Source organism: Solanum stenotomum, chromosome 5 (genome assembly GCF_019186545.1).
Source record: "Solanum stenotomum isolate F172 chromosome 5, ASM1918654v1, whole genome shotgun sequence".
NCBI lineage: Eukaryota > Viridiplantae > Streptophyta > Magnoliopsida > Solanales > Solanaceae > Solanum > Solanum stenotomum.
Window position 1 is genome coordinate 46,076,756 of NC_064286.1, and position 23,781 is coordinate 46,100,536.

The following is a 23,781-nucleotide window of genomic DNA, read 5'->3' on the forward strand; positions in this document are numbered from 1 at the left end:
AAAGTACTATAGATGGTGGAAGAACTGCATGAAAGATCACTTAATATGAGAAAATCAAACCTATGGGGAGTCGTGTTGGATGGTCCAACCATACCCTTGAAGAACGGAACTGATAGAACTACTCATGTACCAAAGGATAGGAAAGAATGGAATGATGCAGATAAACATGCAATTCAGAACGATACTAAAGCTAAAAAGATCTTGGTATGTGGAATAGGTCGAGATGAATACAATCGAATCTCATCATGTTAAGATGCAAAATCAATATGGGAAACTTTGCAAACTGCGCATGAAGGAACAACTCAGGTAAAGAAATAAAAAATTGATAATTTGAACAAACAATACAAATTGTTTCTAATGGAAGAAGGTGAAACAATTCAAGATATGCATACCAGGTTCACTGCAATCATTAATGAAATCTACTCACTAGGAGAAATAATTCCCAATGGGAAGGCAGTCAGAAAACTTTTGAGTATTCTTCTAAAGTCTTGGGAAAGCAAAGTATAAGCCATTGAAGCACATGATCTAGATAAGTTAGCTATGGAAGAACTCATCGAAAATCTCATGACCTATGAACTCAAGAAAAATCAAGAAAAGAAAATTGGTGGTAAAAGAAAGGTGAAGAACCTGGTTCTTGAAGCAAGAACACCAGAAGATTTTGAGGACGAAAACATCGCGCTAATGACCAAAAGGTTCTCAAGAATGTTAAAAGCGGACAAGCATTTCAAAGTAGGAACAGTTCAGAAAAAGCAAAAGAGATCAAGAATGATAAGTACATTCCCACAAACAGACGAATGACCAAGCAAGAAGCAGATCTCTCAATGAGAAATGCCTTTGCCGCTATGAGAGACTTATCGGAAGAACAAATTAAGGATAAGAGATTCAAAAATCAGTCACTACTTGCAATAGAGGAAACAAATAAATATGACTTTCTTGCACTAGTTGCTGAAACAAAATCAAAAGATGAGAGAAACACCTGTTAAACATAAGAAACAATTCAGGCACTAATGACTAGAACAGGTTCTGATGAAGATGAAGAGGAGGAAAAACAACCAAAAGTAAGTTTTCTTGAAACTAAGTCTAAAATAAATATGTATTCCAAGAAACAATTGCAATCCCTGTCTTCAGTTCGTATTAATGCATACTATCTAGTGAAATCCAAAAAGAATCAATTGATGGATGAGTATGCATCCCTAAGACTTGATTGTATGACATTGGAAGATCAAATTGCTTCCTGTGATAACACTATCAATGATCTAAAAGAGCTGGTTAATACCACATAATTAAGTCACGAAGGCAAAAACTCTGCTAGTGAACTTCAATTAGCACTAGAAGAAGAAATCCAACGGTTAACCATAAATTGTTAGGTCTTAACTGAAAGAAATAGGTTGCTACAAGAAAATCTTGATAAGACCAAACCTGATCTGGAACAAAATCTTAGATGGACCAGGTCCTCTGAAATTTTAACTTAGACTCAAGAAAGGCAGACCACCAGTCAAAGTGGGATAGGTTTTAGAAAACAGAAAAATCTTGTAGCACACACTATTCACATGTCTAAAAATTTATGCACTCATTGTGGAAAATCAGGTCATTTAAGGAATCAATGTAACGCTCTATTTGAGGCCCTGCAGAAAAATATTAAGTTCACCAAAAAGGAAAAGGCTGAAACAGTTAAAAACCTGGTTCCAAATAAAAATACTTCAGATAAAAGATCTTCTTATTTGCCTTACTGGACTAGAAGAGGTCTTATTCATCCCTTCACTCACAAAAAGGGGCCCAAGCTAATATGGGTTCCCAAGGCTAATTTTTGACTAGTGTTTCAGGTGAAGGTGAGAGGAAAAAGGTCAACCTGATAAATGGATAGTGCATGCTCCAAACATGTGCTAAAAATGGTAGAAAATTTCCTCTCACTCTCTGATTTTCAAGGCGACAGTGAAGTCCTTGAGAATGACGAGAAAGATGAAAGAGTCAAGATTGATAAAGTTGAAAAGTCATAGCTACATGCCATAGATAATGTGTTTTATGTTCAAGCATTGAACCATAACACGTTGATCATCTCTAAAATTTGTGACAAAGAAAATAATGTAGTGTTCACATCAGTTGAATATCGTGTGCCAAACTGTAACTCCGGGAACCTAGTTTTGAAAAGACACAAGAATGTATACAAAGTTGATAAGATTCCCCTTCATGAAGAGAATCTTACTTGCCTTAGCGTCATTAATGATATTTCTCTACTTGGGCATAAGAGAATGGGTCATGCTAGTTTTTCTCTTTTAAGTAAACTAGTCATGAAGGATGTGGTTCACATCTAACAATCATTGATGCACCTACAACAGGAGTTGTGGATTAACCCATGGTCTTGGAGATAGGGGGAATAACAGAGCAATCAGGACTAGAGTCTGGTACACCTTCAGGGGGAACTTCGTTATGTGAACCTAGTCCTTGTTACTCATTGGAAGTTATTGAAAATTGATAGGACTTAGTTCTCTCTTACTCAACTTGAGATTCCTTTGATATGGGAGAATATGATGTTGCAGACATACTCATGAAGGCCTTGAATATGAAGAACTTGAGAAAAATTATCCAAAGCTTGGTCTTGTCGAAACAAGCTGATGCATTATCATGATTTCCTTTAATAATTGGCTAGTAAACTAATAATCTTATGCTTGAGTGATTATACAATGAATATTTGCTAACTCAGTCTCATACTATAACAGGTACACACTCCAGGCACATCTCAAACAATATTTAGAAGGTCTGCGGATATTATCCCTACTCTTTTACTAACAACATTTAGCAAATCATTGAGGAGCGCACAAAAGGGGAACCTGGCTTCTTTGTAATACTCAGGTATGTACCATCCTTTTTCAATGTATGAATTTCCTGAGTTTGTGTCAAACATAAGCACTAGTGAACCTGGTCAATCGTCAAAAATTCAATTCTTTTTATTAAAAAAAAAATAAAATCGCCAAGAATCCTTTCTTTGACAATAAACATCATTCAATCCCAAACCATTCAAATGATGAAAATCTCAGTCTTGAAGCCACCCCTGTTTTAATTTAAGGGGAACCTTGTTTTACCTCTCACATATGAACCAGGTTCACAAATTCCAATTTGATATTCCATCTATTCCAAGTGTATAACCAGTTATCTCTCAAGGGAACAATCTATTAGTAACATACTATTATCGGTGCTTGCCTTTACTATTGATAAATCCATCTCTATTGCCCCAAAGTGTGATGAGTCCCTTACTTATAGTTGGTACTCCTTCAAAATATCATCAAGAAAAGGGCTATAAAAAACATGGAGGGGTGAAAATGTTATGGAGTAGAATTAAAAAAAAAGTGAAAAGTTCAAAGAAAGAGAGCTCCATAACTCAGTTGTTGTTGCTCATAATGCATGAAAATACTCACCTAACCTTCTTAAACTGATTATGCTCAAGTGATGATGGACCTCATATTGCTCTTGATGTAATTTCACATTCTAAGAAAACTGATTATAACGAAGGAGCTGGTGCACAATGGGCGTACTGAAAAAATTATTGATGACATTAAGCATTCTTTTTCTCCCCACTTTAGTAATCTTCGTCCCAATCCGTATCCTCCATTTTTCCAAACTCTTTGATGTGCTTGTGTTGGTCTCATACGCATGATATCATATGCTTTTGAATTAGGGCTCTAAGGGCTTAAGCTGGTGCATATTTGTTTATTTTATTTCTCATTGAAGAATTTAATTGTGTGTGAGTTTAAGATGGTTAATATCCTCATATTAACTTACCTTATTGTTATCAGAAGTGTACTTCAAAGTGTTGTCCAAGTCGACATGAGTTAAAATGATATTGCACTGATTGTATGTTAATCAAGTTCTTTGGTTATTGGTTGTCAATGATGCCAAAAGGGGTTAGTGACATATTATGCATAGTTTGTCATCATCAAAAAGGGAGAAATTGCTGGGGAATGAGAGAACACGAAGTTTGTAGTTTTGATGATTGACAAAGAGTCTTGATGGTATATAGTTTTGATGATTGACAAAGAGTTCTTGATGTGTTACAAAGTATTGTTTATCATCATAAAAAAGGGGGAAAATGTTAGGAAGTAGGAGAACATATAGAATAGTTTTGATGATTGATAAAGTGAACATGGTTCACTACTTGTTGTCTTATGTGTACTATATCAGGTGAACCAAGTTCTCAGACATGACTGCAAGCAATCTGTACAAATATGAGAGATTGCGGCAAAGATGAAAAAGTTCAAAAATAAATGAACGAAAAAAGAAATAAAGAAAGAGCTGAAATGCATAAGCAAAGAAGGAAATAAATAAAGAAGGAAAGAAACAAATAAGGAAAGAAATAAAGAAGGAAAAGAAGAAAGTCAAATAAGGAAAGAAATAAAGAAGTAGCAATCCAAGTCAAATAAGGAAAGAAGTAAATATAGACAAGTTCAAGAAGGAAAAGGATTTGTTATTCCTTTCCTTGTAGAAGTTGATGAAGGCAAATCAAACTCTATAAAAGGTTCAAGCCAAAGAAGAAAAAAAGTCGTCTTTGCATAAACAGAAATTGAGAGAATTTTCCTGCAAAGCCATAACGATACCTATTGCATATTCACGAAATACATCATCTTGAGAGCAATAATTATGGGAGAAAAAACGCAGGGTTTCGTCACAGCAACACAAGGACCACCAGGTTCACGCTTCGTCACAACAACAGGAGGACCATGTTCACGAGTTGTGTTCGAGTCTGAACTATTGATTGTTGAAGTCCGATCAATTAAAGTCTAGGGTTATTAGTCTTTGTTGATTTGTTCTACGTTTATTATTGAATTGTAGTAATTCCTAGATTGTGTAACAAGAAGTGGGTTTGACTTCTTGGAGAGTAGAGTCTTGAGAGAATTGTAACAAGAAGTGGGTTTGACTTCTTGGGGATAGAGTTAAGAGAGAATTGTAACAAGAAGCGAGTTTGACTTCTTGGAGAGTTGAGTCTTCGATTATAGTTAATCGTTGAAGAGTTAAAGGTACTAGAGTTAGTTTCTTTTGAGTTGTAATCTTGAAAGGACGTGAAAACCAGGGAAAGTGGATTATTTATCTTCGAGGACCTGATAAAAGGATCAGACCTACCTTTATCATAGCATATAAGATTTTGATACTTTGACATGTGGATGGAAACAAGTTACTGCTGTTTATGTCATTAATGGTGGAGATGATTATCTTTAGCATCTTGTAGATCAGCAGGAATATCTTTTAATGTATGTAAAATCTCAAAGTTTAGAAGTAATTAAGATGCCAAAAACCTACTTGGTCGATAACCTTAAGTAGTTACAAGGGAATGAAGAAAAATCAGCTATGCTAGTTTATCATTAATGATTTTTAAAAAACATTTAATTGTTGCCTTGTTAGGTCATATATTTTCTGCTATTATTTTGATGCTGCACTTTTTGTGCAATTATTATGCTAATACTCTTCACAAGTTGTTATTTCATCATAGAGAAACTTGAAATTTGCAATCTCAATTAAGTTTGGTTCATGATCATGTTAACTTATTCAAAAATTTTGCAGCTCAATTATAAAAGTCTGCAATATTTTGAGACAATCTTTTTGAGTCTAGTTACATTTTTGTTTGACTTTATTTTCTGAGGTCCAACTTCAAGGAAGTATGAATTGGTTGTTAGGTCTATGTTTATTTTATCTTTTATAACTCATGAAAAATGCATGATAACCTTATAATATAAAGTGAAACACAATGTTTTGACACTTCTTAACAATAAGAAAAAAATCAATATATCAAAATACCAAAAATGCACAAATGGCCTTGAATGACCCATCTGTCACACCTTCCCTATCATTGTGGCACACTAGCAATCGATGGTGTGAAAAAACACAATAGAAAATAAAATTTGATGACGATCTTCATTATTCATGTCCAGCCACCTCTTTGTTCCCTGCTGATTATTTTACAAATGTAGTTATAGGTGAAACTCCTAGAGTTGATGCAACTATTGTTGATTCTGCATCAACCATAGATGGTGTATATTTTCCCTCTTCAATCACGAATATCATCTAGCACATCCATGTATAATTTTTTTGATAAAGCCACACACATTTTAGCGATATTAATATTTAGGACGCCATCCGTTGACTCAATTTTATGAAAATTCATATTTTTTTTATTGTGCCACGTAAAAATTATCGTAATCCTATTAATATTGACTCAATTTTAAATTAAGTTCATACATAACTCTAATTTTGTCATTTTTAACTTGTAAACAAATACAATTCTTTTTTCTTTTTAGAATTTCAAAATTTTATGTTCAAACGCCACTAATAGAAGTTGTGCAAGTATATTAGGCATGTCACATCTAGATTATGGTAATCCTACTAATATTGACCAAACTTATGTTAGGTTCATACACAACTGTAATTTTCTACTATCATTTTCAACATGAAAACATGAACTATTTTTTTTTTATATAATTTCACAATTTTTATGTCCAAATCCCAACTAATAAAAGTTGTGCAGGTATAATGGGTGGACCACATACAAATTATCCTAATCCTACTATTATTGACTCAATTTATATCATGTTTGCATACAACTCTATTTTTTGACTATCATTTTCAACTTGAAAATAAATACATTTTTTCCTCCTTTCAAACTTCATAGTTTTTATGTCTATACACCAGTAATAAAAGTTGTGCTAGTGTACTAAGTGTGCCACATAGGCAATATTATAATCCTACTAATATTGACTCAATTTATATTATGTTAAAACACAACTCTAATTTTCGAATATCATTTTTGACTTGAAAATAAATACTATTTTTTTTTCAAATTTCACAATTATTATGTCCAAATGCAACTAATAAGATTGTGCACGTGTATTTGATGTGTCAAACAAAGATTTATCATAATCCTTATAATATTGACTCAATATATATAATGTTAATGAGCAACTCTAGTTTTCAAATATTATTTTCCAACTTAAAAACAAATACTATTTTATTTTATTTTTCAAATTTCATAATTTTTATGTATAAACACTATTAATAAAAGTTGTTCACGAGTATTGGGTGTGCCACATAGAGAAAATCGTGATCATATTAATATTGACTCAATTTATATTATGTTCATACACAAATCTAATTTTTGATAATCACTTTTAACTTGAAAATAAATACTCATTTTTTTCTTTTACAAATTTCACATGTTGTATGTCCAAACACCACCAAAAAAAATTGTGCACGTGTATAGGGTTGCCACATAGAATACATTTTTATTATGTTCATACACACTCTTTTGTTTGCTCTCACTCTGTTATTTCTCGTGTTTTCAAATTTCACATTTTTTACACAACACACTTGCATGTTCATAAACACTATGCATTTGCATATGGACAAATAAAAAGAACAAAAAGTTTTTTTTTTTTTTTTGGATAGTGCAACGGAGAAAGCTTTGCTATTTAAACCAAATTTGCAAACTGATTCTGACTCAACAAAGAGTTTTGGTTCCTTTATTTTCAGACGGTACTAATTTTTTCTTCTTCTTTGTTTTCTTTTTAATTTTCAATCCTCCTCATGTGTGTATATATTGGAAATCTTTGTGTTTTGCTTGTTATTTTTTCTGTTTCCAGATGGTATCAATCTTTGTGTTTATTCTAGCTCTCAATTGTTAATAGCCATAATTTGAAAAAATAGGGTTATGTAAAAAAATAATTAATGTTAATAACTTATTTGAGTGCTGAAACATGAATGGATCATTGTTGCATCAACACATCGATTCGATTGATAACATTTATTGTTTAAAGTACTATTTGGTGAATAATGTTGTGTGTATAGTATAAGGTTCGATCTAGACTACGTGCATTTGTACTTAAGAATACAAAGGTAGTCAAAATATTTGCAAAAGAGAGATGAACAGTCAAGTTGAACTTTAATTAGTTGACTAGGTAGTGTTATATTATTTATTTTTGACATCTTAATATGCTTTGGTCAACTATTTAATCTGTTTTTTTTATTAGTATTATTTTCCTTGACTTAAATTTTTTATTAATACTTTCATATCCTTTCTAGGATTTAGAAGTTGTTGGGGAACAAAATTCTGCACAGTGAGAAGATGGAAGAGTGCAAGAAGGACCGCTTGTTGATTAATGGAAAGAAAGTTGTTTCTTTCTTTAAAGTAATGATTGCAGAAACTTTCCTGGAAGTTCTGGTAAAGTGTTATTCTTTGTGTACGCTTGTTTTTCCTACTTAGTTTAAAGTACTTTTTTAAATGTATAGTTGGTTTTGATAATCATATGCATAATTATCTATTATTATAGTTATTAATTGTCTGCTTATTAATGTGAAAATTTGAGTTATGTATCAATATAATGTATTTCTTAGTTTTAATTTCATTAATTTCTTTTCAGTTTTTTCCTCCAAAGTTTGCTCGTTCAGTTCCACACCTAACTGATCGGGAGGTTTATTTGGAGGACTCACGTGGACGACGATGGATGGCAACAGTGTGCAACTATAATGGTTCACTTGCTATTCGACAGGGATGGGACAAATTTTCAGCTGAGCATGATCTAAAAGTGGGTGAATTTTTGCTTTTCCATTATGTTCCGGATGATCGCCACTTCATTGTTCAAATATTCGGAACAAGTGGTTGTGAAAAGACCAATTTTGGCAGTGACATTGGCCAAGCAAAACAAAATGAAAGGACTTATCAGGAAACAACAACCCCCTTGCTGGATCCAAAAGAAGCATCTCAATCTGGTAAGCTTTCTATTCAAAACAAATTTTTAGGATTATTTTGTTTTTTGTTGTGTTGTATTGTATTGAATTTACATATTAGGGCAATAAAGTTGACGCAATAATGGCTTAGTTAAAGTTTATTTTTTTTTATGCTATGCTGAGCTAGTTCATAAATATAATTATAGATCAACAACATGTTTTTGATAATCCCACAAGTAACCCTACTTTGAAATTAGAGAAATTGTTTTTCTAAAATAAGTATCTCAAGATTATACCTGGCACACTATAATTTTTCTCAAGTTTAGCACCTTTGAAGTAGGACATGTCAATAGTGGCATCTAAAAAGAATGAGTATTTTTTTTATTGTGCATTGTAACACCCAGGAAATTAAAAGGTTGGATTAAGAGGAAAAAGTTTAGTTTTGACACTAAAGCAGTGAACCACGAGTCCAATCTATGGACTATAGAAAGGAAGTCGTAGGATCATGATTGAGTTTTGAAATTTTCAAGTCCCAGTAAATTGACCTACTAGTGAACATGACGGATCGTGGTTTGATTACGGGTCATAGATGGGTTCCATAGGAGTGTTCCAGGCTTAGTGAAATTTTGGGCTTGAACTTGGGTTCTATGTGCCGTAGAAAGGTTGACGAGTCTTAGGAAGGTTTCTTAGAAGTTGGATAGATTTTAGGCCCCAATAAGTGACTCTACGGTTGACCAGTATAAACCGTAGAAACTCCTATGGATCGTAGGTCCAACCCGTAGATCACTCTAGCAATTATTTTTTAAGTGTATTTGGGTCTTTTGTTATGCATTTAGCACTCATACTATGTCGTTTTGACCTTCTAAGTCCTATAACTACCTTTCAACTCCTAAAACTACCCAAACCCTCTCATTCTCTCAAATGCCTAATTACCATCCAAGTTCATCGTCTCCAACTCTCTTTCTCAAGCTCAAGGAAGAAAAGCTAGGGTTTCAAGATCCAATTCTTCAATCTATTTGCATTTTAGGGCTTTGATTATCAAGGTATGTGGGAATTCACCAATGGATTTCATTCATCCATTAGGTCCCAAAAGAATCTCAATCTCCAAAGTCAATTTCACCTAATTTGATTAGGGTTTCTTGCCATCTCCATGTGTCTTATTTGATTATGATTCAATTGTTCAATTTCAATCTTATTAGGCATGATTTAATTAAGCTACATGATTTCCAATTGATTTCACATATACCCATGCTTCTTACTTGATGATGATGATGAATTTATGAAGAAAGCTTATGAACTTATGAATTATGATTTAGGAAAGTGATGCATGTTTTATGAAAATGATATTTATGAACTAAGGATACTTTTGAGATAAATATAAATGAAATCGTGAAAGGTTTTCTCACATATTATGAAATCATAGTTGTGAAAGATTTTCTCACATATGTATGAATATGATTATTAGGAGCTACTCTGTGATGACTAATGATTGGATTGGTAATTTAATTGTGTCTTTTCAAATATGATAATATGAAAATGATTATGACTAATTCCATTGGGATTTTACTTAGCATTGAGAGGACTTTGAGATGAAGGCTCTCCCATTAGTAGAAATTGAGTCTCTAGAAGCAATCTTTTTGTGTCAAACTACGTGCTCCTTAGGATTATCTTAAATGACCTAGCTAGTGGATCCACAAATAGAATATGAATGAATGTTACGGAGACTACCTTGGCAAGTAGAATCCCTTTTTCGATGTTAGGGTTGCATCGGATTCCATGTTATAGCTCGCATGGTCTTAATGTCGATTAACGGTTAGTATCCCACAAAACGAACTATGTTACCTTCAAAGGTTTTACGAAAGTTTTCATTATGTTTTAAGAATTCATTGACCTCGTTTATGACTTACAAATCTTTAAAAGTTTTTACTCAAGTTTTAGCTTGGTAACGCATATCATGTTTAAATCCTCATATGATCATGCTTATGTCTTTTATGTATTTCCCCATACTTAGTATATTCCATATACTAATACATACTTGTATCAATATTGTTTCATAATATAGGATCCGACGCTTCTCCTTCCACTCGTGGCTAGCTTGGGTTGCTACTTTACTATTGGGTTGGTGAGTCCTCATGCATTCGAGGGCAAGGTCATGAAGACTTTTATTACTTTTGTTGTTTTTCGTTGAGACTTTGTATGTGGTGTATGGGTTACGTCCCAACCACTCTTATGTTGGTTTAGAATGGCTTGTCAAGACATAGTTATGATTCTATGTTTATGTTTGAAACTTTATTCGATAATATGAGACGATGTTTACCTAATCTCTCTATCTTTTGTCATAATTCCTTATGCATTATGTATGCCAAATGGCTTGTGTAGGGGCTCTCGTGGTCTTCTACGTCATGTCACACTTAGGGTATTCTTTGGATCGTGACACACATGTCCTTGAATAAATGTGAGGTTTGATTTTTTTGAAATATATGAATAAATTGATTAGTTTGACCTCTATTAATCATACTTCTTTTTTAATCAAAGCAACGGAAGGATTTCCACCAACTCTTGCGTGTGCAGACATTTTGTTAGGTTTCTCTTTACAAATAAGAAATATTGCTTTTTTGGTTTATAATCTATAGGAGATACGTTAGTTTATCATTAATGATTTTTAAAATACATTTAATTGTTTTCTTGTTGGGTCCTATATTTTGTACTATCATTTTGAAGCAGCACTTTTGTTGCAACTATTATGCAAGTAGTCTTCTTAAATTGTCATTTCTCATCATAGAGAAACTTGGAATTTACAATCTCAGTTATGTTCGATTCACAATCATGGAAACCTATGTAAAAGTTTTTGCAATTCAATCATAGACGTCCGCTGTATTTTGAGACTAAATCTTTATGAGTCTAGTTACATGTTTGTTTAACTTTGCTTTCTATGATCCAATTTCAAGGAAGCATTAATTTCTTGTTAGGGTCTATGTTTTTTTTTCTTATGGCTCATGATATATGCACGGTAACCCTATTCTATGAAGTGAAACACAATATTTTGAATTATCTTAATGATAAGAAAGAGCATCAAACTATCAAAAATGCACAACTGCCCTTGGATGGATCATCCATTACTAAAAAAGAGGCAAAAAATGATGGTCAAAAGCGACGGACTGCATCACTTTTTTGGTCAAAATAAATGGAATAGCGACGCAGTCAGGTCCACCACTTTTTGGCTGGACACTTTTTAGAGAGCGACAGACAGCGTCGCAAAAAAGCGATGGACTGCGTTGCTTTTTATTTTTAAAAAAAAAAGTTTTCTTGAAAATGCGACACCATCCGTCGCTTTTTTTTATAATTTTTAGTTTTTTAAATTTCTAAAAAATAACGCAGTCTGTCATTTATTTTTAATTTGTAATTTTTTAAAATTTTAAAAAGTGACAGATAAAGAGACTCTATCCGTCGCTTTTATTTATTTATTTTAAATACCAAAAAGCGACGCAGTCTGCCACTTTTTTTGAAATTAAATTTTAAAAAAGCGCCAGACTAAAGGACCTTGTCCATCGCTTTCCTGTTTATTTTTTATTAAAAAAAGTGTAGAAAAGCGACGGACAAAACCACCCTATATGTCGCTTTTTCTGCATTTTTTTGACAGCCAGTTTCTGCTGCCCACCTGCAAAATCAATTCAGCCCAATCAAGCAAAATACATAATAAACATAATACACAAAATATAAAACAACAAACTTAAATTAACATTCAAAAGTATTTATATCACAATTTAAAGACTTGTAAAGTCTTTCAAATTTATTTCAAAATTCAAAAACGTTCATAAAATAAAGAGATGGAAGCTAAGGGTGCGATCTATAAAATCATCATCATTCTCCACACTCTCGTCATCGGTGTCCTCGGCAGGAGAAGATGTAGTAGGTCGACGAGCGAGGTTAGCACTTGTTCTTTGATTTGCTGAACGGTGCACTCATGCTTTCTTGTTCAGCTACTCTTCTTCGCTCAGACTCTGCCAGTGTTGCTGTAAGTTTAGCTATTTGATCTAACATAACAACTATCGGAACACCATCAAGTGACTCGACTTGAAGTAACGAACCAATACCTTCTAAGCCTAACTGGAGTCGTCGTAGGTCATTCCAGAGCCTCGACCATAGACTCTACCCTTGTGTGCTCCCAACCACTTTTTCTGTCCAAATTGAGTGGACAAATTCAGACGTCATTTGGATCGAACTATCTATACTCTCATTCATGTATTGATAATACTCTCCCTCCACATTAAAAATAAAAATTAGCATCAATATATAAATATATATATATATATATATATTCATATTCACTTTTCATATTAAATAATGTTCGTTCGGCCCTTTCCTCCACCCACACATCCGGATCCGACTCATTTTCTTTCTTCTTCACATTAGTCTTCTTGAAAACCTATGATACAAGGGGAGTGTGCCCCAATTGTTTTTCATATAAATAAAATAAAATACTGATGATAATAGTTAACTAATTTATTTAATCAACTTTTTATTTATTTAAAAGTTTGAATTAGAACTTATCATCTCTTGTAATCATTCCAAAGCTCTTTTCACCCCCGGTGTTCAACGAGCCACCCTAATACTGCCTCTAGCCTTTTTAACTTTTTCAGACATTGCCTTGAATTTATCTGTGTTTTAATACTGGCGTAATTCATCAAAAATATGAGGCAACATCCAAGTCCGACATTGATCAACATCCCGGACTTTCATTAGCCAACTAGACAGTCTTATGGATGCCCTCCTCTCAAATGTGGTTGTAATGACCATATTGTACCTCAGTTTCCAAGTACACATAGTCTGAAAAAAATGAATAGCGTTGGATGATAAAAAAATAAAGTATACTAAAATTATTAAACTTAACTAAAAAATATATAATTAAACATATATATACCTTAAATTCATTAAACATCGTCTAACGTACACTGTTTGGGATCTCACTCTAGGAGTGATAAGCTTGTGTAAAAGAACTCCTAACAGACTCTTTTAAAGTTTGGGTAGCCAGAGGCGTATCTAGAGGGGATTTTTGTGTGTTCACATGAACCCATGCTCCCCTCTTTGGATTTTATATATATATATATAGTAGTGTTATATTTTTTTTAAAAAATACTTAAATATAGATGTGTGAACCCACATTCAAAGTATCATATACAAATACGACGATGAGTGGGTGCACCTCTCTAAGTGATGATAGAAATTTAAATCTTTTATATATATATATATATATCAGTAATACTTTTGACGTTTCAACAATTTTTTCTTTTATTTTTTTTTTTACTTTAATCTTTCAAAGTTCAAGAGTGTTACATTGAAAATTCCTAAAATAATTATATAAAATTAAATCAAATTTGTATATTAAAATTTAAAACTAGTAATATTATGTATTTTGGACCTATAAGTTTAAAAAATTAATGGTTCATATTAAGAACCTAAAGGCCAAACCGTTCAAATTCATAATTTAGATGTATCTTTTCGTAATAGTGCACCCATCCTTATGAAATCTTGAATACGCCAGCATCCTTTGCAGGATTCCACCTACACAACACATAATAAACATGTCCCATAACTATGTTCCTCCATAGGTTGTCTTAGATAAACATAAGCTAGTGACCTAAAAATAGAAAATTTTAGTATTGAAATCAATGTGAATATCTAACTTCTCAAAAAAAGGCCTAACCCTTAATTTTCATAATAAGCTTTAATAAATTTGAGGTACAAACTTTAAAGGCTTAAGTCATCAACGGCCCCTTAAAGTTGTCCGCATAATTCATTTAGACACCTTAACTAGGACTTGTACCTATTGAACACCTCTACTAATTCGAATTTAAACCTTTTGAACACTTTTTTGACAATCAGCTAAAAGTATGAAATGTGTGTAATACACTCACGATGTCATGGAAAATTGACAAATCAATGACGTACATGTGGCATTTTGACAAAAAAAAAATAAAAAATAAAAAATTGAAGTTGCCATCCACCCAGCTACAAATCAAGCAACTTGTTTCAATGTCCAATAATGCATTGAGAAATTGGGTTGTTGAAAGAGCTTCTGCTCTTTAATCATTGAAGGGTTTTTTAATGCACAAATGGGTTTCTATGAAATAAATGTTGTTAAGGGGCCTCCTGAGATGATCTTTACACTTAGAATAGATAAAGGAAATGATTAATTTTTCAGAAAATTCCACATGCTTAAGATCACAAAGTGATGTGTTGTTCAAGATATGGTTTCCATATGCGTTACATTTATTTCTTATATTTCTAGTCTTTTCATAACCTGAACTTACATTACATTGTTGTGATTAGGTTCCATTCCACTCTATGTTTCATTTAATTGCTTGGCTATGATTCTCTTTGTTTCCCAATTTGTATATTTAATTTTTCTCTTATTGAATCTAGCCCTTGTTTATGTCCGTGCAAGATTTATCAGAATGTTAGAGGAAAATTTTAGTGAAAAGGGAAAACCAGGGAAAGTGGATTATATATCTTCAAGGACTGGATAAAAGGATCAGGCCTACCTTTATCATAGTAGATAAGATTTTGATGCTTTGAAATGTGGATGGAAACAAGTTACTGCAATTTATGTCATTAATGGTGGAGATGATTATCTTTAACATCTTGTAGATCAATGGAAATATCTTTTGATAAGTCTTACTATTTCTGGATGTTTTGATGATCTCCTTACAAATGCAGGAACCCGGTCCTCTGTAGAGTTTGCTCGTCTAGGTCTGTGTGCTACACAACTGGAAAGCTGTCGCATCAGAAGTTGGTGAGGTCGCCAGTGTACCACACCAATCAGAATGGACAAGGTTCTTTTGTCCAACGGTCAGTAACTCTTTATGGTTGATATAGTCAACATGACAAACAACAAATCACTCATTTCATTCAAAAAGAGAATATTCAAGCTTCAATAAAATAACAAGGGACCTCATAAACTGACGTATTGCTTCCTAAACCAGCTGTTATTTTGATTGCTTGTATTTATGCTTATATTGTAGGATTTGTTTCACTTGTGTTAGAAATGTTTCAAACCTTGGGTGAATCACTGTAGGAGCTTAGTTGAGAGAAACTTTGTATCTTACGTTAAAAATCTATATTAATCAGGTGGGTTAGTATAGTCGGCAATGCAGGCATTGATTTGGCTCATTGAGTGATAGTGTATTACTCATAATAGAGATTAGGAGGTTAATGTCGTGTGTGTTGTAAACTGTATTTTACAATTGCTTGAGAAAATTAGTAAAAACAGTTTGAAAATCTTGTGAGACAGGTCGTGATTTTACTCCCTTGAGCAAGGAGGTTTCCACGTAAAGTTGTGTGTGCTATCTTTACTTTCTACATTTACTTCAGTTTATCTTAACTGTGCTAAGGACCTGGTCCTATCGTAGTTAGTGGACGCATACATTCCAACAAGTGGTATCAGAGCTTGAGTTGTCTATTTGGGTAACACCAGGAAAAGAAAAGATCCTGAAGGAATGGTTGCTCCACCTAGCCTAAAAGAAGGTCAATCCACCACCAGACCACCTCGCTTTAACGGATAATTTTATGGAAGGTGGAAGACGCGTATGCATGACTACATCAATGTTAAAGACATTGAGCTATGGGATGTGATTCTTGACGGACCTTACATTCCTACCAAAGATGTAGTAGATGGAAAACTTACCAAAGTGATTCCCAAAACCAGAAGGAAGTACAATAAAGCTGACAGGAAAAAGATAGAAAAGAACTATAGAGCAAAAAATTTGCAAGTGTGCAGGATTCGTCCAAATGAGTACAACAGAAGCTCTACGTGCGAGACAACTAAAGAAATATGGGATTGTCTCAAAACAGCTCATGAAGGAACGACACAAGTGAAAGAGTCTAAGGTACATATGCTAACGACTCAATATGAGAACTTCTTCACAAAGGAAGGCGAAACCATCCACGAGATGAATACAAGATTCACTTTCATAACCAACGAACTAAGTTGTCTTGGTGAGCCCATTCACCCAAGAAAATAAGTTTGAAAGATTCTCAGGGTGCTTCCCAAGTCATGGGAGAGTAAAGTGAATGGTATCACTGAAGCAAGAGACCTAAAGACACTCACCATGGATGATTTGATCGGAAACCTTCAAACCTACGAGCTGAACATGCAACAGGGGTCAAACGTGAAGGAAGGAAAGAAGGAGAAATCAGTGGCCTTGAAAATTTCTCTGAATAATGTGTCAGAAGATAAGGATGAGATGGCCTACCTCACTAAGAGGTTTAAGAAGATAATAAAAAAGCATGGAGAGTTCCAAAAGAAAGGATCTACCAGCAGAGCAACAAATGCAAATGATTTTTGCCACAAATGTGGGAAGCTTGAACATTTCATTAGGGACTATCTAATTCAGAAGCAGGAAGCTCGGGACTTCAAACCTCGCAGAAGGGACCAGGTCCAAATCATGCCAGAAGAAAGGCTCACGCCTATCTAGTAGTGAAGAAAGCCTTTGCAGTATGAGAAATGGATCAAGTGAATCAGAGTAAGAAGAGGACAGTCACGAAGTTGTCTTGATGATGGCCGTCAAAGACGATGAAACTGTGTTCAATTCCATTATCTCACTTATGAAAAAATCGGACGATGAAGAGAACCAGGATGAGGTAACCCTTTTTTATCTCAAAAGTGATATAGATACTTTATCCATTAAAAGGCTAAGAAAACTTGCTGCATTTTTAATTGACTCAGTAGATGAACTAACCACTGAGAATATGATGATAAGTGAAACATTGAGTATGTGTGAGGATGAAAATGCAGCCCTTAATTCTCAAATGTCTGAAATGAGTGTTAGGTTAAGTATTATAGAAAATGAGAACACGCTGCCCAACGAGGACCTCTGAGGGTAGGAAACGGAAACTCAGTAGCTTTGAGGTTGAATTAGAAGAAAAGTTAAAGGCATCGGAGTTTAAATTAGTGGCTTCTCTTGAAAAGAATTCTCAACTAATGAAGGACCTTAGCAAGATCAAAGAAGAGCTGAATCATTCCCTGAAATGGATTGATTCATCTAAGATCCTTTCGAACTTAGCCAATCAGAACTTTAACAGCAAAAAGAGCTTAGGTTTTAGGTAGATAGAACCTCTCTAGAATCCTCACAGCAAATATGTCTCTGTTTATGACATTCTTTTCTGTACCCATTGTGGAAGAAATGGCATCTGAAAGAAAAATCTGAGTCTCTAAAGAGAGTAAAAGAAAGGCAGGATAATTTTCTCAAGATAAGAAAAAGATATGTAGAAAAGAAAAAGGTACCTAGTCCTAAATACCATTTTAGTAAGAACACTTTGCCTCCGTGGACATGAAGATTTCTCATTAAACCTTTTGACAGTTTTGGGAACTCCATCTCAAGTGGGTTCCTAAGTCTAATAAGTGATTCTTGTGCAGAAGAGAGAAAATAGTCAGTGTTGGTACATGGACAGTGGATGCTCAAGGCACATGACTGGAGACACTCAAAACTTTCTCTTTTTGGAAGCACACCAGGGCGGTGGTGTGTCGTTTGGTGATGGAAAAAATTGTTTCATTCTCGTAATTGACAAAATAGGAAGATCAACAGAACATTCCATAGACAATGTTCATTATGTGAATGGTTTGAAATACAATTTGTTAAGTGTATCTCAAATCTGCGACAAGGGAAATGAAGTTAAATTCTTATTTGACAGGTGCCTGGTTATCAACTGTGTTACTCACAAAGTTGTCATGTCTGCCAAAAGAGTAAAAAATATGTATGTTCCAGATATTGACTCAATAGAAGGTGATAGTCTCACGTGTCTAAGTGCTCAGACTAACAATGCAAATCTATGACATAGACAATTGGGATATGTGAACTCTTCATTGCTAAACAAGCTTGTTACGGGGGACCTGGTTCATGGACTGCCAAGGCTGAAGTTTTCTAACAACAAAGTCTGTGAGGCCTCCGTAAAAGGGAAACAAACGAGATAATCTTTCAAACCCAAGAAAGGTGTAAGCACAACCAGACCGCTAGAACTTCTTCATATTGATCTATGTGGACCTGTTATAATCCAAAGTAGGGGAGGTAATAAGTACATTATGGTAATTGTTAATGATTTCTCTAGGTTCACTTGGAATATGTTTTTGCGGACCAAGGATGAGACACTTGGACTACAGATCACATTCGCCAAGGCAATTCAACTGAAGGTTAACTGCAAGATTGCAAGCATCAGATCAGATCATGGCACAGAGTTTGAAAACACACAATCTGAAGGCTTTTGTGTTGAAAATGGAATTCATCACAACTTCTCTGCACCAAGAACTCCTCAGCAAAATGGGGTTGTGGAAAGGAAGAACATGACCTTGGTGGATATTGTTAGAACCATGATGGTTGACTCAGGGCTTGCAATGATTTTTTGGGTAGAAGTAGTCAACATAGCTTGCTATGTTACAAACACGTGTCTCATCATGTCAGTAATCAAGAAAACCCCGTATGATTTGTTGAACAATAGGAAACCTTTAATTGCTCATCTGAAACCTTTTGGTTGAAAATGTTTCGTATTGAATAATGGAAAGAATGATCTTGGCAAGTTTGATGCCAAGACTGATGAAGGGGTGTTTGTTGGGTATTCCTCTACCAGCAAGGCATACAACGTTTTCAATAAAAGACATATGTGTGTTGAAGAGAGTATAAATGTGATTTTTGACGATTCTGATGATAAGAACAAGGATGAAAATAATGAAGACATTGAATTGGAGGAACTCATGAAGGGTCAACCAAATAAAGTAATCCAAACTCCTGGAAGTGAACGGTTCCAAAGAAGGAAAAAGTGCAGAACTCACAGAAGAACCTGGTCCCTCTGGTACAGCTCAGGAGGGAGACTCTCAGAACAAAGAGCATGAAGAAGATGAATCTGTTGTTGATACTGAAGAGGATATAACTAGGAAGTCCGGATGGAAACATTAATCTTCTCATCCTTTGGACAATCTTGTTTCTCCACTTGACTCTGGAATACAAACTAGATCCAAAACAAGATATCTAGTTGCACATTCAGCCTTCATATCCACTATTGAGCCCAAGAACATCAAGGAAACATTAAATGATGTTGATTGGGTAACATCAATGTAGAAAGAACTCCATCAGTTTGATAGTAGCACGGTATGACACCTGGTCCCTAGACCCCTCAACAAAACCATTATCAGAACTAGATGAATCTTCAGAAACAAACTTGATGAGCATGGGATCATCACCAGAAATAAGTCAAGACTCATGGTACAATGATATAATCAAGAAGAATGTATTGACTATGATGAGACCTTTGCACCTGTAGCCAGAATGGAAGCCATCAGAATCTTAATAGCCTTTGCTGCCTACATGGAGTTCAAACTATTCCAAATGGATGTCAAAAGTGACTTCTTGAATGGGTATCTAAAGGAGGAGGTGTATGTTAAGTAATCTCCAGGTTTTGAAGAAACTGATCTCCCAAACCGTGTGCTGAAGCTGGACAAAGCTTTGTATGGTCCAAAGCAAGCTCCCAGAGCTTGGTATGAGCGCCTATCAAAATTCTTGCTTGCAAACAGGTTCAAAAGATGAAAAATTGATAATACTCTATTCCTAAGATCCAGAAGTAAGGAGCTGTTGATTGTGCAGGTATATGTAGATAACATCATATTTGGAGCTACCTCAGATTCACTGTGCAAAAAGTTTGCAGATTTGATGAAAATGAATTTGAAATGAGCATGATGGGGGAGCTTACATTCTTTTTGGGGTTGCAAATCAAACAATCCCCTCAGGGCACGTCAATATGCCAAGAGAAGTACATAAAATAATTGCTCAAAAAGTTCACAATGTTTGAGGCAAAAGTTCTTGACACTCCCATGAACACAAATGTCAAACTTAACATGGATGAAAAAGGAATTGATGTTAATAAGAACATGTATAGGGGAATTATTGGGTCACTTCTCGACATCACTACAAGCAGGCCTGACATAGTTTTCAGTGTAGGGATTTGCGCAAGGTTCCAAGCAGCACCAAAGGAATCACACTTGAAGGCAGCCAAGCGAATACTGAGATACTTGAAGGGAACACAAGACCTGGTCCTCTTCTATCCTTCTGGGGACTCCTTTGATCTAATTGGTTATATTGATGCTGACTATGCAGGTTTTCTTTTTGATCGAAAAAGTACTTCATGCATGGCACATTTCCTAGGATCATCACTGATTTCATGGGGCACCAAGAAGCAAAATTCAGTAGCATTGTCTACAGCAGAAGCAAAATATGTGGCTGTTGCATCTTGTTGTGCTCAACTCTTATGGATTAAGTAGCAACTCAAAAATTTTGGTGTTCTCACATACACTATTCCCCTCATATGCAACAATAGAAGTGCAATGAACATGTCCAAGAACTCTGTTTAGCATAAGAGGACTAAATATATAGATGTGAGGCATCACTTTCTAAGGGATAATATTGAGAAGAAAAATGTGATAATGAGATTTTACAAGATAGAAGAACAGGTGGTTAATAACTTTACAAAGCCCTTGAGCAAAGAAAACTTCGTCAAGAACAGACTGAAGTTGGGAATGCACAAAGTCACCTGACTTTATAGCAAGCCTGCATGAAATCTCCTTTTCTGACTATGTTAGGGAGGGCGGGTATCTATACAGGTTGTATTTCTTATCGTTTGAGAATTCACATCTGGTACCTTACTATAGGTACACACTCATGGCATGTTGGCTAGAGGGAATATCAAATCATACAGGCAGGAATATCTATAGAAAGGGACCTGGTCCACCAAAGGTTAGTATCATTTATGCTACACATTTTTTTCAGTCAACGGTCACTCCACGTGTCCTTCCCCCATTCATTATGCCAGTTTCAGACGTCCTTTCACTTTAAATCCAAGCGTCGTTACTGTTTAGGGACGCGATACCCTTTTTAAATACAATCTCTTGAGTGAATCCAAACATCTAAAATTCTACCTAATTTTTTCTCTAAATTCACATTTCTTCCTTCAAATCTTCTTATCCTCTTTATTAAACAAAATGACTAACTCGTCTTCTTCTTCAAAACTCCCTATTTCCCAAGAAATTGAAACTCCCAGTTCATTCAATTTCTCCCCCAGTAGAATATCCATCCATACCAGTCTGTGGGGTTGGTGAGACTGATGAATTCAACACACCACACACTGATGTGGCGGTGTCTCCTGCACTCCAATATGGGGAAGTCTTTTCCTGTTCTTCCACTTTAGTCTTATCTGATGAGAAATCTAAAAATTTCGAGGCCCAGTCAGTTATGAAGCTCAGTCTTGGAACACCCTCTGAAGAACTTGAAGTGGTGTCTAGGGCTATGTCATCTACCATGTTTGTGAGGCTTTTGAAGGGGATTTGCCTGAATGAAGGGTCCAGAGTCCAATATCTTAGCAGCAGTAAAGGAACTGGTTGTTGTACAAAGTTTGGCATACCTGAGAGGAGATGTTCAACCAACTCTGTTGGAACAAGAGTTGAGATCATCGGAACGGTCCCTTACAGTGCTCAACCTGTGTTCGACCAAACTCCTAAGTTATTTGATGTTGACAGTGAGGAAGAAAAGGAAGAAGAAACTTCCTTGGTGTGGCATAGAAAAAGGGTTTGAGCTGCTAAGACCTTGACAATGGTTGTCCCAGATCTAGAGGCAGTTGATGATGTTTCTGAGACTAAACTCGACAATGAGCCTACAAGGTCTGAACGAGAAAGAAAAGTAAAGGGCAAGGGAAAGATGGTACAATCTTACACCAAAGGAGACAAGAAAAAAATATGCAACCAGAGGAGCAGTTCAGACGATAATGGGAAGTGCCATAGCAGCAAATCAAATCCAAACTGAAAGAATCAGGAAAATAAGAAGGGATGGTCATGTGCCTAAGGAACCTACCTCAACTCCTCTACATATAGGGTCAAGTGAGACAGATTTTGATGACATTATTCGAGCTGTGGTTAAAAGAAAGAAGGAAGCAGAGGTTGAACGAGTCAGAGCAAAAGGGGGTCACAAGTCAGTGAAAAAAGCTCCCGTGAAGAAGGAGAGTGTAATTAAACGGGCTACTGTGAAATCGAAACCTATTAAGGGACCAGGTCCTTCTGTTTAAAAGCCAGTGGAAGAAAATGTACTGACTAGGGAAGAATGCATTGTAGAAATGGAGAAACAAAAGGTGTTGAATGGAAGATTCTTCGATCTTGAAATTCTTACAAAATTTGGTATGTCTACTCTCTTTGACTTTGTCTCTCTACAAGGTTGGGATCACCTGTTTGAAGCCCCATCACCTTATTTGTATGAACGTGAGGTGCGTGAATTCTATTACAAAATAGAGCTTCTAAGTGATGGAGGAATCAAGACAACAATGTGAGGGGTCGACATCTCTCTGAATGATGAAATCTTGGGCATCATTTTGAGTGTACCGGATCCGATCCATTGAAGGATGCAAGCCCTTTAGTGAGTTTAATCAACAGGACACAAAGCGAGGGGACATCAAACGAGCAGGTCTGCCTAAGATATTTCTCAAAGGGGAGTACCAGTTAATGTTTGAGTTCATCAACAAGGTTTTGGTACCAAGGACTAAGAAGAGAACTGTTGCATCTGCTGCTGATATGTTTCTCATGGAAAAACAGGATGAACTTGAGGTCATCAATCTTCCTGCAATTATGCTCGAACACATGCACATGATAATGACTTGGAAGTCCACCAAACATGGCATTCTTTATGGGAATCTGTTGAACTATGTGTTCAAACACTTTGAAGTACCTATTGAAAGAGGCGTACCTAGTACTATCAAGCATATGTTCACTGCTATAACCCTCTTGGAGTGTGAATGTGTTGAGGGAAAGGCAAAGGGTAGGTCTCGTGTGTCAGATCTTCCAGAGCAGCAAGCCTCTCTCAAACTAGAGTTAACTGACCTTACAGTGATCCTGAATGATAAGTAGGTTCAGATTGCACAACTTAAGGCTTAGTTGCAAAGGGCTATCTCCAAGGGACCTGGTACCAGTGATGTGGATACAAAAGAGGTTGAAAAGTTGAGAGCTGAGAATGAATAGTTGCTGAAGACAAATGCCTAACTTAGTGAGGAAGT

The 23,781-nt window shown here is 35.2% G+C and overlaps 1 protein-coding gene and 1 pseudogene across 1 annotated transcript; both read left to right on the top strand.

The window, feature by feature from the left end:
* The first annotated feature begins 794 nt into the window (after positions 1–794).
* Positions 795–1,811, top strand: LOC125864052 (uncharacterized; annotated as a pseudogene).
* A 6,293-nt stretch (positions 1,812–8,104) lies between these two features.
* On the top strand, positions 8,105–12,739 carry LOC125864054 (B3 domain-containing protein Os02g0598200-like). The gene is made up of 3 exons (XM_049543996.1): positions 8,105–8,200; positions 8,400–8,748; positions 12,687–12,739. Exons 1-3 carry the CDS (start codon positions 8,105–8,107, stop codon positions 12,737–12,739), a joined length of 498 nt encoding a protein of 165 aa, XP_049399953.1.
* Positions 12,740–23,781: the final 11,042 nt, after the last annotated feature.

Excerpts from the sequence above, each read along its gene's own strand:
- LOC125864054 (XM_049543996.1), top strand. The coding sequence starts at position 8,105 with ATGGAAGAGTGCAAGAAGGACCGCTTGTTGATTAATGGAAAGAAAGTT. Across the intron at positions 8,201-8,399 it reads AAACTTTCCTGGAAGTTCTG|TTTTTTCCTCCAAAGTTTGC; the intron begins GTAAAGTGTTAT and ends ATTTCTTTTCAG. Across the intron at positions 8,749-12,686 it reads AAAAGAAGCATCTCAATCTG|CTACTCTTCTTCGCTCAGAC; the intron begins GTAAGCTTTCTA and ends TTTCTTGTTCAG.